This window comes from Pleurodeles waltl, chromosome 12 (genome assembly GCF_031143425.1).
Source record: "Pleurodeles waltl isolate 20211129_DDA chromosome 12, aPleWal1.hap1.20221129, whole genome shotgun sequence".
NCBI lineage: Eukaryota > Metazoa > Chordata > Amphibia > Caudata > Salamandridae > Pleurodeles > Pleurodeles waltl.
In genome coordinates, this window is record NC_090451.1 from 245,008,036 (window position 1) to 245,022,853 (window position 14,818).

Here is a 14,818-nt window from a genome sequence, read left to right on the forward strand (position 1 = left end):
GCAGAGCGGTCGCAATCAGGCTCAGGAACGCAAGCAAGCAGAGCTGTCGCAATGAGGCTCAGGAGGCGTCAGCAGCAATCAGGGGGGCCATAGAGCAGCTGAGGATCTGTGACGGGCCAATGTGTGGTAATGAAGTGATACTTGGCCCAGTTGCTCAGAGCTTGTAGTAAGCCGGGCCCTGGGATATTAGGAATAAAAGGTCTCAACCACGATAGTTGGGCCCAATAACTCTTTCTTGCCCTGTGGCCCTTTAAAAGGTGTTCCGACAGCTACTTGTAATGTACCCCACTCTATCTATATTGTCGTGTCTAACTCTACATTGAAAAATTGGGATTTTCTTTGCTTATAACTGTGATGCTGTGTGACGAAATGCATGAACCTTTCAAATAAACTTGTGTTACTGGATAAGTTTCAGCATGTCAAGTTTCATGCATATCCATCAGGGGGAATAAGGAGAATTGCACTACGCTTTGCAGGGAACTATGTCTTCACTCAAAGAAGTGCCTTTGATTTAATTATGGTTAGTAATTTTTTAGAAATGTGCTTTACAAATTGTACTGGAAAGCTTTGAAGGGATTTTAGGTTAGGGACTTTTGTATATCCATTATCTGGACTAGATTTGCAGATCCTACAACAATCCAGATTCGCCACTACTTCCAGTATAACACATTTTACTAAATAGACACATCGAATGGAAGCGGAAGCATTTTCTTCTCCTAGTCGAGTGTGATAACTGTTGTTCTTTGAAGGTTTCGAAGATCCATGTGTTCTGACTGGTTGATTAGTGATAACTGGAAATATCAGGCTCATAGGGCCTTTATGAAGTCGTAAGCCTCGTTTCTGTTATCCGCAGTGCTTTAAATGGGCAGGCGCTGTTTGGCACTTTTTTATTTTGAGGGAGATAATACCTGCACTTGTCCATAAAAACGTAATACTTTCAACTGGGGAGTTCCGGCACTTCTCAGAAGCAAGCAGGTACTCTGGTACAGTCTAGAGTACATGGACTTCTATTTTAACATTTCAAGCACTGGTTATCCATGTCCTTCTGAAGTCACCCTCGTGACATGGAACCAGAGCCCAGTTACTGCTGAATCAGTGCTGGCTCTGCGCACCCTTAAGAAAGAGCCTGGGCCACCTCTGCAGGCGTCGTTTGTCTGGTGCTAAAGAGCTAATCTGTTACGTGTTTCTAGCTTGAACTTTGCACTCCATCTAGGAGTATTCGCTTGGGTTTTTCCCAGGCACTGTGCAAAAACAGTAGCTCGGGGTGTCACGCGCGTTTTAACGAAAGTGTTAGTCAAACTGGTAGAGATGGGATCGCCAACTGGTTTACAAGCTGCTGGCGGATTAGCCCACACCCGCCCCCTCCGGTCTCAGCTAATCATCTCTCGCTCTGCACCTCGGGGGCATCCTGGTGTGTGAACGGCCCGTTTGGTTTCAGTGCTCCGCCAGTGCGTGGAAGCACATCTTTCGCCACACCCCCACCCATCTCCGGGCAGGGCGGGCGGGGTGCCCGCCGCTCGTCAAGTAGTCAGTGGTGTCGCACCTCACGCTGCCTTGACCTCCCGCCTCCTGAAGCATCTCTGCCCTCCCCTTCTCCCCCACCCTCCGCCGCCACCTCCTCCCGCAGCGCCTTGTTCCCGGGCCACGTCTGAAAGGGGCTCATTGTCCTTGCCTGGCCGGGGAGGGAGCACAGGGCAGCAGTTCTCTCCCGAGCCCCCGAGAGAGGGCAGGACTGCAGCCGCACCCCAAGTCCGGAGAGAGCCGAGGATGCGGGTAGCACAGTAACAGGCGTGCAGGAGCCCCGAGTGAGGCGCGCCCCACGCGGTATAAGCCACTCTTCGCCCATCCCGTGTCGAAGACCTATGTGCTGATGAAAAGACCAAACAAAATACACTTCATTGAAAGTTTGAGGAGAGGTGAGCATTGGACAACCCTCACTTTTCCTGCAGAGCACCCCCCTACTATTCAGTTCGGTGATGGGCAAGCGGGGTGGAGAATTGCGCCTCTTGTTTGCTCTCCAAACTTTGCTTTCCTGAGCGTTTGGTTGAGAAGAGATGGCAGAATGCATGTCTGCGGGGGTGGGGGGGGGGGGGGGGGGCGGGTGACGATGAAGGGAGGTGGTGGCAGTGGGGGGTGCAGTTTGTGTTATAGTTTAGGAATTACTTTGCGTTAGGGGCTGTACTCCGTGGCTTGAGTGCTAAGATGTGTGTGACTGTGTATAACACTCGTGGGCCTTTGCGTCTTCATGTGTTTTTGAAAAGTGGCTTGCAAACAGTCTGGGCCAGTTTGAGAGTACAGAGGATTTTCAAATTTCCATTCGAGGTGTAAGAAGCTCGTCTATCCTTGTGTGTTTTTTCCGCATTCTGGGACTTGTAGTCCTGCATTTATATATATTTCAACATTTGAAAGTCCCCAGAGAATGCGAGATTGGGTTCTTTTGAAGAGTGACCCCACTGTAATCAAAGGAGAGGGAAATATTTTTGAGGGTGGGGAGGATTTTTAGGGTGGGTGATTCCATGGACCTCTACAAGAGGCATTTCGCTGGTATGGAAGGTGAAGGCAAGACAAAGTAGGATGAACCCTACCCAATCAGGCTGAGGTTGGAGGGATGCATTTAATAATTGAAAAGCATAAACTGAGGCACCGGACTGCAAAGAAAGGTTTGAAATCTTTTTTTAACTGGCTTTTAATGGCTAGACTTCATATCAGTCCCCAGTGGTCATGCTGGCGGATTCTTGGAGTAATAGTGGCACGCAACCTATGATGACCGTGCGCTTTAGCAAGAGAATAGTAACATAGCTTAAGAAGTCGCTTGCAAAGTCGAAAAGTTTGAGATGTTTGTGTACGAGACTGTTTTTATGCTAGTTTTGTAAAGGGCGTTGTGAATGGTTTTCTAGAATTGGAGTAATTTAAAGTGTATCATTGTAGATTTGTTATTTTCTTGTACCTGTTGTCAAGGAGAGTTTGGTCGCGGGGCTTCCTTTTGTGACAGTGTGACATACGTAGTCTGCCGTTGTGATTTTTAGTGTAGGGATGGCCGTATTGTTTTTTGGAATGGAAGAATCTGTGTATTTGTGACTCGTATGTGGTTTGTTGTGACACCTGTGTGCTTGAATACTAGCCTTCTGGCAAGATTTTGATGTCACTGGATTGGTGCACTTGTGATGTGCTAGTTCTTAAATCTAGTGTCATAGGGTGGTTTATGTCTGGATATTCATCTAGGCTCATGAAAGTGCTTGTTCACTTACCCTTTAACCTAGTAATACTTAAAAAGAAGCTCGTTTCAATTGCTAGCAGGATTAAAGAGTATTTTTGTGGTTTTGGAAGGGGAATGGGTAAGATTACTACTAGCAAACTAGTACTGCGAGCAGGGAATGTTGAGTTTGTGTGTCTGGTAAGGTGAGTGTTCCGATAGTCTGTGTTCGGTAGGGCGACTTTAAGTGATGAGGTGGTATGAATTGTAAGGCGAGTGCTAGGACAGCGACGTTGAAGTTGTGGTATTGTGTCCCTCTTCGGGGCAGGGTGGGATTTGCTGTATTCTATTAGTTGATGTAGTCTGAGTATTGGGGTGGTGTGTATTTGGGAGGTTGTGCTTGCTCTTTCTTGTGTGCTAGGGTGAATTGATGTGATGCGTGTCTGAAACGAAGAGTTTTGCGTTGGTGTGTGTCTAGTAGGGTGGGTGCTGCTGTGGTGGGTGTCTGGTAGTTTGAGTGCTAGAGCGTCATGTACCTTGTAGACTAACTTTAGGGTGGCGAAGGACAGTATTTTGGTATCGTGTGCCTCTTCACTTTAGCTTGGGTCTTGGATTTTTTGCACTCTACTTGAGACTAAGACAAACAATTTATTGTAGCTATGGTGGCCTTGTGTGATGCGTCTGCTAGGTTAATGGTCTCTCACCTCAGATACGCGTGTAGCACCAGTTCACCCGCACCCCAAAACACACTTGAAACATCCAGGCGGCGCGGAAAGTAGCACCGGCACTGAACTGGGCGGTGTCACGTGCAGTGCAGGGAGGGGCGCATGCGCCCTCGCCTGGTACCTGCTGCAGTTAGCGGTCCAGTCCACGGCCCTGCGAGTAGCATTGGAATGTTGGCACAGCGCGTGACAGCTGGCGCTCGTTATCTGCGCTGTGCTCTTTGCAGGTGTGCTCAGTGCTTCCTTATCAGGCAGTAAACTGATGAGTTTATGCGTTAGTCCACCTGCAGATAACGCAGCAACAAATCCGGGTTGTTTCCATGCGGCCTCACATTGCCCTCGCCGTGGGTTTCTGACTGTCAAATGCCACCCCATCTCATCGGGTGCCTCCCTTTCTTTTATGTACCTGTTTTAGTTCCTCAGCTGTTGATAACTTATTTATTTGATGTTCTGGCTTCGATACTGAACCTGCTGATAACGCATAATTGCATCATCCTGCTTTGATACTGCGCCATGTTTATGAAAGAATTGTAATAAAACAGATATAACAATACACACCGCCAATGCAGATGGGAGATAATGTGTTTTTATAAAACATAGCTCTCTTAAAGAAGCCTATGATATACATTTATATTGGCTGTTCCTGGGGTGCATACAAGGCAGGGCACGTTGAAGCCGTTTTTTTATTACTATTCTCCGCTACAGATTACGCCATTTAACTGCTTAGACCATCTCCGTACCCCTGTTGACACATTTTTGTGTCGCACTTAATGCCATTTTCACAGGCATCTAAACGTGCTTGTATGGAAACTTTTCTTTGAAAATATGTTTTGCTTTGACCTACTTCACGAAATCACCTTTTTCTTACTTCGCATCACGCCGTTCTCTCGTCGTTCCCTGATTTTGTATGTTTTTTTCTCTTAGTGAAAGCACGTTTATTTGTGTTTTAACTTCTCTACGAGTGAGTACGAATGCAAAAAGACCAGATGATGGACGGAATGCTGAACAATGTCAAATATTCAGCCCCAGTCACGTATCTGGGCATAAATCCTTCATTTTTTGGCCACCACAGTTTGCACCCAGCCAAATGCAAATCAGTCTTGACCCCGCTGGGTCCAAACTGGAATGGCATGGCGAGCAAAAAAAAAAAAAATGACGGATTTAACCCAGATTTATGACTGAGGGCAAATGTTTGCATAATCTGTTCATTTTTCAGGTGCGAGTACGCGCATCTGTTTATGAAGTGAATTTCTATTTATGAAGTGAATTGCCTCGAGGATGCTGGGCAACACTTGTCATGTATTATCCAGCATGTGTAGGATCCCACACGATAGGAATGTTTTCATTTTTATAGCAACACTCTGTTGCTTTCTGACGTTGTTTCATATTGCCCCTCCTTCTATAGGGAGTGGTGTAAATAACCAGTACCTCGCTTAGAGGTATTCAGTTTAATGTCGTCGTGAGAATGGGAAGCTGAGGTGTCCTTGCCCAGTGCTTTAAATGGGCCGGTACTCTCCGGTACTGAGTACCGGCACTTTTTTATTTTGAGAGGGAGAGTACCGGCATATCTCAAGAAAAACGTAATACTTTTAATTGGAGAGTACCGGCTCTTCTGGGAAACAAGCAGGTACTCTGGTACAGAGTACCTGCACTTCTATTTTTCCATTTAAAGCACTGTCCTTGCCGGAATTCGTTGTAGATGTCAGCAGCGAGTGCTACTACACTTGTTGCTCAGGCCTGCACCGCCAGCATTTCCCCGCTTTATGAAATAGTTGCCCATGTTCTCTTGCTAGGCAAAGCGTAGTTTGGCCACCTGCATGGAGGCCAATTTTGGGCAGTCCCTGTAAAACACTAGGGCAAACATTTCACCCCAGAAGCCTCCTTGATTCAAAGGTCTGAAGTATGTTAGCACAACAGCTACATCCTCCCGTGTTCTGTTGGCTCAACACTCCCGGCAAGGGAAGGAGAGGAAGAAGAGGAGAGAATGAAGGAAAGAGAAAGACAAATTAAGGAAAGACAGAACGAGTTAGAGAAAGTGAAAAAGGACTGATTTGAGCCTCTGTTAATAATCAAAGGAAGACACGTACATGATATAGCCTTAGGCACCTACACAGTTCGTTACAGGAGTGATAACGCCATTTGCCTCAAATATCAGATGGTCAGTGATCACCATAGCAAAGCGCCACTGCTGTGAGAATATTGCACTCCTGGGTGAGATGTGACACGGTTTCTGGGATACATGGCAAGATCTGCATCTTTCTGCTGAAGTTTTTCATGTCTGGCTGCAAAGGTCATTCGTATTATTACATCACCTTTTGCAAATTTAATAATCAATTCGCGTATTCCAGCTGACTTTTAGGTCGAGTGCGCAAACGCTTTTTAACCTGTTGTAAGTATTCTGTGGGATTTTAACCATGCCCATCACTTTCACTCGTTATTGGGCTTGCCTTTCAAAAATCCCTTGATGTCATTGGTAAATGCTTTTGTTTGTCCCACCTTAGGTCGGTTTTGTTACCGCCTTGCAGAATGATCCTGTTATATGGATTATTGCATGATTGCCGATATGTTGTACTGTGAGCAAACTATTTTTTTCCTTTGTGTCTCTGCTTCTTGCTCATGCTGGCCATAGCGCTCTGAATCGTCTCGCACTGCCATCCCCCACACCTCCTGCCGGTCCCTGAGTTTCCTGTTCATGTCTGCTTGTCCCCACCACCCCTCCCACATTGTTGCTTGTTTCTTTTGTGTCTCTCCTTTGTGCTCATCGTGACCATTGTGCTCTGAATCGGCTCGCACTGCCATTCCCAAGCACCTCCTGCCGGTCCCTGAGTTTCCTGCTCGTGTCTGTCCGTCCCCAGCACCCCTCCCACATAGTTGCTTGTTTTAAGCACTTAAGCTGCGGTGTTGCAGGAGGAATCCTTGTGCTGCTCTCCAGGCAGTAACTTTGGAAGGGGGCTCAGTCGCAAGCTCTCTCTCTGGTGGTCACTGCTTTGGCTGTGCATCCCTACGACTATGGTGCGCAAAATGGCTGGTCGCCAGTCAGTCAGGGCAGGCTCCGTCTTCTCTCCACGTGGTTATCAGATGTCATCCGGAACAAGCTCTGTGCGCCAACTAATCACCAGCGTCTGGTGCATTAGTTTAGGTTGTTCAGTGTGAGTTAAAACTACAACTCCCAGCATACATGATTGTAAAAAGGAAGCTGCAGACTGGAAGAATGACTTAATATTTTGGGGTGATAGGTAGGCAAATGTAAAGAATGTCAGGCGGTATACAAAAAGAGCCTGCAAAAAACATTGCTCATATGTCTCAGTCTATGTGTTGTACTATTACAAACTACCTCAGTTACCCTGTCATTCATACGCTTTATACACTTCTTTGTAACCACCATAATAGTTGTTATGTGGTGCCTCCCTTGTAGCATTTACAACTGATTCCTGATGGTTTTTAAAACGGGTTTCTTCACCCATTTGTTGTTTTATATCCATTGGTTTGTGTTGTTATTTGTAATTGATGGATGACAGCAACACTGCTCAGCTATCTCCTCCCAGCCAATACTAAACCGGATGCACAGTGGACTAGCTGAAAAGAGTTGGTTGAGTGTTGTGTGAACAGCAGGGTTGACCAATTTATGTGGCAAGAAAAGTCCAATTATGCATTTCCAATGCCAATTGCTCTAACTGTCGGAAATGCGAGACCTATTGCATTGCAAATGCTTGTTCCGTTTTAGGTTTATTTGAAGGGTCATTCATTTCTATACAGTGTGCGTTTCTGTCAGACTAATATTCATTCTTTGGCATGTAGAATTTGACAGAAAATAAGGCACTGAGGTGCATGAAACAGTTATTTTTGGAAATGCAAGTGATAAAAGTGCACACCGCAGCAGTGATTGAGGCAGTGATGATTTACACATAATTGTTTTACTTTCTTTAAAAAAAATGTTGTTTGGCAAGGGAGTTGCAATGCATACCCCTTCCTATAATATCCAATAGAGAGTTCACAGTGTGCAACCCATTCCTACTGTATTGGCTACAGGATTACACGATGTTCAGCCTCTTCCTACACATGTATCTGTTGTTTGCTTTAACAATGTGCATTTCATCTATAAGCAATAGAACTGCTTCCTATGCAAACAAAGGCAACTATAATTCAATCAAGTACTTGTACAGAAGATAAACATGTGGGGGGAAGTACAGCCACTATTAGTACAGCTTCTAGTACCTTTTTTCTGGTTATCATTTAAACCCTGTTGTTGAGCCAGGCCCAAAAAAGCAGCGAAATGCCAAAAACCCCAGTGTTTTTCTGAGGAGGTAATTGCTGCATGTTGCAGTCAACCGTGGAAACCCATGTTAGAAAATACTTATTTACAGGCTTTAACAGAGTGAAATAATAATCCAACCATAAAGGCCTACAAGTTATAACACATGCTTTTCACAGTAAATACTTCTTACCTTTTCACATTAAACAGATCAGACTTGTGGAGCTGGATAGAATGTTTCCCAAGTGAACCATGCAGATAAAGAGCCTGGATCACTGAACTGTCACAGTAATAATTTAGGCATATTTTATTGAGTTTAATCTGTGCAATACAAGCGCTGTTTGTTTTCAGTGGAAGCACCCAAAGCCTTCCAAGTGAAATCCTGTAGGGAAGACGATCAACACATGAGCAAAGCTAGAACCCCTCTCCCACTAATGCTCCAGAAAGCTCTTTTTCAGTTGATCACATAAGACCAGACACTAGCTGTGCTTTCAAACCAGGCCCCAAAATGCTGTTCTTTGCAAACAGCTATCATACACACATTTTAGCTTGATAAGCTGCCTGCAGGATTTCCAGGATGTTTCTGCCTGTTGCATTTTGTGAGGTCAAACATTTGACACCGCCGCTCCCGTTTGCAAGTCTTTATCTGACTGCCTCTCTCTTCATGAGCTAATTTAAAAGTACAAGGTTATGCTCTATGGAATTTGAACCACAGTTCTTGGAAACTGCATTGGTATTTTCAACCTGGCATGTACCTGAATTCATCCTATCAAAGGTTTCTCTCCTTCCCACACCGCAAACCGATGGGAAGAGGTAGGAGATGTTTCTGTGTGCTGGAGCCTTAGCCCTGGAACAGCTTTCTGTTTAAGCTTCATGCTTAAACCATGACATTTGTGTTTCCACAAATTGATCAAAACCTTTCAAGAGAAATCAGCTAACTTTCTGTGACTAAGCTGTACTGGAGCTTGCGGCACAGGCTTTGAGCACTCCATAAATGTTAAACCAAACACAAATTTCCAGCTGCCATCACATAATGTCACAGAAACAAATCATATCGTATTGCTCGGTACACAAAAGCAAGCAGACACAGTGGGGCAACCCAGTAGTCCCCCGGGGGATGGGTATTAACCTCAACAATCACAGATCCCCCGAAGGAGAAATGTTTCATAAAGTATTATGTCTTCGAATTAGCAGTAAGAATAGCTGCTATTCTGAAAGTATATAGAAAAATTGCAAATAGATTGTATCAGATAAATGGCGTACTTCTCCATGTATTATGAATATCGAGCATAATTTATCAATAAATTACAAGCAGCATAATTCATGAGTATAGGATCAAAACAATTGAGTCCATAAAACGCACTACCCGTGATACAACTCAGATCATAAATTGTGAGTTAATGCGATTTTGAAATCTTAATCCTTTATGAAACATTTCACCTGCAGGGTATTCGTGTGTGCATTGATGTCAGTACACAGGAGCTTCTTGCCTTGAAGACCAGGCCTGACATTGGCTTGCAAATTTTCATTTTGTATGTGCCGTCTCACCTTTTTGATCCTCATTCTGCGGCTCGATGGTATGATTATTGTGTCTTGGGCTTCAGTTCTACTAATCTAACTACTCACAAGCCCCTAGGCACGATGAAGTCTCTGAGTTAGCATTTTTAATTTTCCTGGTCGCTTTCGTTTGCTCCAGTTATCACATTTTCCTCTGTGTTGTTCCCCCACGGTCACTCTTTTCCTGTTGTTCCTGTTTCTTAAACAGTTTTGTTCTTTCTTTTGCTTCTTTGTGTGCATTTCAGACAATCCTCCATTCTAGTTTTGACCTATCCAAAGCATTATCCAGCGGCTGGCATTTTCGCCTCTTGTGGATGGACCTACTAAATGTTGTAACGTTGTGCATATTCTTTGAATTACGGTGCAGCTCAACCCATGTTGTACTGGTGAATTGTGTCTTATCCCTCTGTAGGGCCTGCTGCTCACCCACACTCAGTGGGATTGAACAGTTTCACTTGGCTCTCCTCAGACAGATTCTCGGCTCTTTCACAGCCCCATTTTCAATTGATAAACATCGACTTTTGAAATTCAGGATTGTGCCTGATTTGTGGGCATGAATTAACCAGGGAACGTTGTCAGCCTAAGTGTTCATACTTTTCATTAACAAACGCTAAGGATTGCAGGCATTACTGAATTCTATAAAACATGACTATCCCGTGCACACATCACATGGAATTCCTGCCACTGAAACTTCTTTTTTGTATCCTTTAATGTTGTCAATGAAGAAAGAAGTCATGCACAATTCAACGGACTATGTGACACGTTCCAAATAAAAAAACAGAATAACAAATAGACAAACAAATGGTTAAAACTTGGTTGGAAACTTTTTTTTATTTTTTATTTTGGCGTTTCTGTGTTTTTTATTCTTTTTACGAATATGGGTAACATTTCTTATCTTTCTCAATATTCCTCACTGTGTCCTTCACCTAAACTGACTTTTGTCCTCCCATTTTACAGAAAACTCAAGTTTCCTGATTCAGTGTTTGAGTTACCTATCCAGCCCAGGGGCTTCTTTGCATTTTATTGCTTGTAATGCTGACTTAATAAAAGGGATAAAGCACCCCCTGCTGTAAAGTATAAGGATATTACACGTCACCAAGGAGTTCCATAACTATAGAGAGAAACAAGACCGAAGGAAAACGAGGCACAGCGAGGCACAATGTTTCACCCAGGATCACACAGTTTAGAAAAGGGAGACTCCTGGGTATTGAATCCAGGTTTGCAGCCATATAGTCTGCATTGCGACCACGGGAGCTTTTGCCTCCTCTTACTAGTTTTGTAGAAAAGAACAGGGGTTTACTCCGAATGTAGTTGTTTATTCAGAGCTACAGTTATACACTGTTCAATAAAGCTTCTCTGCAAAGTTTAAAAATTAAATGGCCAATCAACCTAGCAGCAGTTGCCAAGCCCAGTGTTGTTCAAACACAAGCGGGACAACCACACAAAAAAGAACAATGCACAATTAGGCTAAAGCAAACTACATTGACTAGAAAAACACACATACATCCGTGTTGTTCACCATAGTACAGCTTTGAATGTAAGGAAAGCAGAGCACTCCATGTGTATGTTAAAATTACTGCCCGCCGCTGATGTAAAAGAAGCAGGAAAATCAACAGTCACATGGAGTTCATTCTGAGATTGTGGGTGCTCAGAAGGAGAGACTTCGATGCACTAGACTTATTTACACTCTCTTCTTCTCCCTTTATCTCAAACTGTAATTCTGTTTCAGTGGAAGGAGTAAAACACACACTTCAGATTTGCTGTATGCCAATACTGGATTATGGCACAGCACCTTCGTTCGACAGGGCATAATTTGTAGTTTTGTCTTTACATGCCAGAGGAACATGCCCAGATTTAGCTTCACAGAGATGTTTTAAGGCATGGGCAAAGTGGGCTCTGGCCCAGGGCACCACCTTTCAAGGGAGCCCCTTGATAATTGGTCAGGGTAGGGCACTCAATTAATTTTTCCAAATAGTCAAGCTGTAATAACTACTTAAAAAAAAAAAAAGTTACTTCCTTCTTTATTTCACGTTTTATTGTTTTGCGACCCAGCTCACTAAAACTTTTAAAGTTGAGCAAGAGTTATTAATGACTTCCTGGAAGACCGGTTCTGATTGTGCTTAGCTAGGCTTCTGTTAATCATGCTAAGCCAAACCTTACATGCCTTGCCTTCTACACTCAAAGCTAACTCGTAGGGAAGAATGTGCGCCATGTTGCCTCAAGCTGTCAGGACCAGTTCACTACAGAGCTGTCCAGTGCAATGCATGTGCAGGCAGTAAACAAGTATGCCCAAAAAGCTGCAAATTGGAATTAGGAAGGTGGGCGGACTGTCTACAACAATTTGCTGTTTTTGCCTACTATTTGTAGGCTGCCGTAAGGTAGACCTGAGGTTCGGCCTTTGAAGTTCACTGGGTGTTGTCAGTCCCACAAGTTATGTTGCAGAGGGCAGTGCTCACTGGCATACTTTGTCAGTGGCTGTTAAGCATCTTTCCCTGACCTGATCTGTTCATACCAGCCCCTTGTTGCTAAATGTGAATGGATACACCCTATTTTTGATGTTTAGCTTTTCATACTTGGAGCACCTAGAGGTGAAGCAAAGTGTTTTTCTAGACCTGGGCGAAATTTCAATTTAGTTAGAGTAATTTGCATACTTTTGGGTATTTCACATTATGGTTGCTAAACAAAATTCCAGAAATTAGGCCATTAAGTCACGCCGCGTATTTAGGCATATATTTGTGGCCAGATTATACTGTGGGAACAATGTGAATGAGTGGAGCGCGAGGGGGGTAATTCACAGTACTTGTGCTTTTGATGCTATTTCTTTGAGCACAAAATACATCTTTGTGTCCAAAATCGACGTGAGGACTCATTTTTGCAAAAATATAGGACTGGATGCCTAATTTGTATTTTGTATAATCATGTGTAATTTCATGAAACTTGCTACCTCACAGAATTACGCAAAAGCAAATTACACAAATGTAATACATCACTAGTGTTTTCACACAAACCAACCTCGGCGATCTCCCCTATGTATACAAGGGTTCTCTGCCACAGCTCCTCTGTTCTGCGGAAATCCCCATATCAATCTGTGCACTGCAGAGCAGGGCTACAATGAAAGGTGTGAGGACACATGGCCAGTCTCCGAAGCGATTGATTGAAATCGAAGTAATAGCTGGCTATCACACAGTATCTGTTCTTTAATGAGAAGTCCTGGTTCTCTCCTGCTAAAAGTATTGGGCCACTGCTGAGAATTGTTTATACTTTCCCTTTCAAATTGCAGAAGCGCAGCTACCACTCGATCCCTTATAGTACCGCCCACTTAAATCACTGTTTGCAGCATCTGCCTCTGCTGCAGAGAGAACAGGAATGGAGCACTAAGACCTTCCCTGCTGCAGAGACCCAAGGCACCTGGGTGGCTGGAGCTCAACCAGCCTTTACAAATCTCATGTGCAAGAGGGAGAGATGATGGAGTCTGCTCAGAACCGTTGTTGAGAAGGCAGTGTTTCACACTTGCCTGACCTGTCTGCAAGGACAACTTGAGCGTCTGGTAGGAGCAAACCATGCCGGACACCTGGGGTAGAAAATCAGGGACTGCCACCATAAGCAGGGGAACCCCCTTTCCAGCCACGAAACATCGTCCATACCCAGCATGCTTGGCAGCACTTTGAAATGTAATTGAGCATGTATACCAATCACATAGTTGCTAAGCTCTTCCCTACCAAACCATATTTCGTACAGTTAGGGGCATGACTAGACTAGCTAGTTTTTTTTTCTTTATCCTGTTGTACACCATGTTGTTATTTTAATCATATTTGTAGAGCACTCGTGGGCCTACACATCTCTTGGCATTACCTGGTGAATTACACAAAATATGTTGGACCATTAAGTACATTTTGCTTGACAAATGAGCCAAGTATTCAAAGTGTGTCTAAAAGATAGAGACCAGATTCCATATGGAGACAATGAGCAGAAGATCTGGTGCACAGTCAGAAAGGAAGCAACCTCCACTCCTGGCTTTCCTGATTTTAGAGACACATGCAGTCAAAGGTCAAAGAGGAACTTAGGGGTAGGGCCATAATCAGCTTTCAGTGTAATGCATATTGATTTAAAATGGATCCTCTGCGTGATGGGGGGGGGGGGGGTGGAGGCAATGCACTCATATAAGAGGGTGAGCTCAAGAAAATCTTGGGGGCCTCAAACATTAGCCTCGCTACCATATTGTCAAATATTTGACGTCTTTTCACTAGAGTGGAAGAGAGGCCCAAGTAAAGCACGTTAGTGTAATCCGATCTAGATCAAATAAGAGCTGTGAGCACCACGTATCTGCCATCTTCATTAGAAAAGGAAGTAGCTTCTTCAAAGTTCTAAGATGAAAGGAACATGCCCTGACTAAAGCAGGGACCAGGTTGGACAGGGTCAGGGAGCTATCAGTTCTGACCCCAAGGCTCAATACTACAGGAGTAGGGGAGGGATCCATTTTGTGTGGCAAGTAAGATTCTAGGCAGAGGTCAGAGTTTCTGTTAATCACGAAATCCTTGTTTTTCTGCTTTAATAGTTTGGGAATTGCTTCCCACACATGACCTAACAAAATTGCATAAAGTGTTATAAGTTTGCATAGAAAGAAGCATTATTATCAAGACTCAAAAAAAATTGTGTGTAGTCAGCATTCATATAAGTTTTAAATCTTTAAATTAGAAAGGACTTTTGAGATGGGTAAAAAGTAATTATTGAAAATCTGGGTGAGAGAGCAAAGTGCTCCAAGGTAAGAGTAATTTCTGCTGTAAAGTATCCAACTTCACAGCTTGCGAGTGACAGGAAAGAAAGTACTCAGACAAGTAAAGTGAATTCTCTGCTAAGCCTATTGCGGCTGGACAGATAACAGAATGGAATGATCAACCACGTCCATGGCCACAGATAGGTCTTGCAGGATCAAAGCATTGATCATGCACTTGTCCAAACCTATTTCATCAACATTTAGGCACATTAATAAGGGGATATTAGGATCCCCAATTGTTGGTGAGTTCATCGTAAATAAGAAGTGCCTTAATGCCCCCTCATTCTCACTGTCTTTCTTTTCCTCTGCCCACTTCTTTC

General features: G+C 43.9%; 1 protein-coding gene across 2 annotated transcripts in view; it reads left to right on the plus strand.

Annotated features, from left to right (window-relative positions):
* Positions 1–1,383: 1,383 nt before the first annotated feature.
* LOC138268159 (carbohydrate sulfotransferase 6-like) overlaps positions 1,384–14,818 on the plus strand; it is a 96,007-nt gene continuing 82,572 nt past the window's right edge. The window contains exon 1 of one of the 2 annotated variants that reach the window (XM_069217582.1): positions 1,384–1,916. In XM_069217582.1, coding sequence (XP_069073683.1) covers positions 1,871–1,916 — 46 coding nt within the window. In that variant the 5' untranslated portion in view covers positions 1,384–1,870. The remainder of the gene's footprint in view (positions 1,917–14,818) is intronic. The other variant, XM_069217583.1, reaches the window with a different exon arrangement.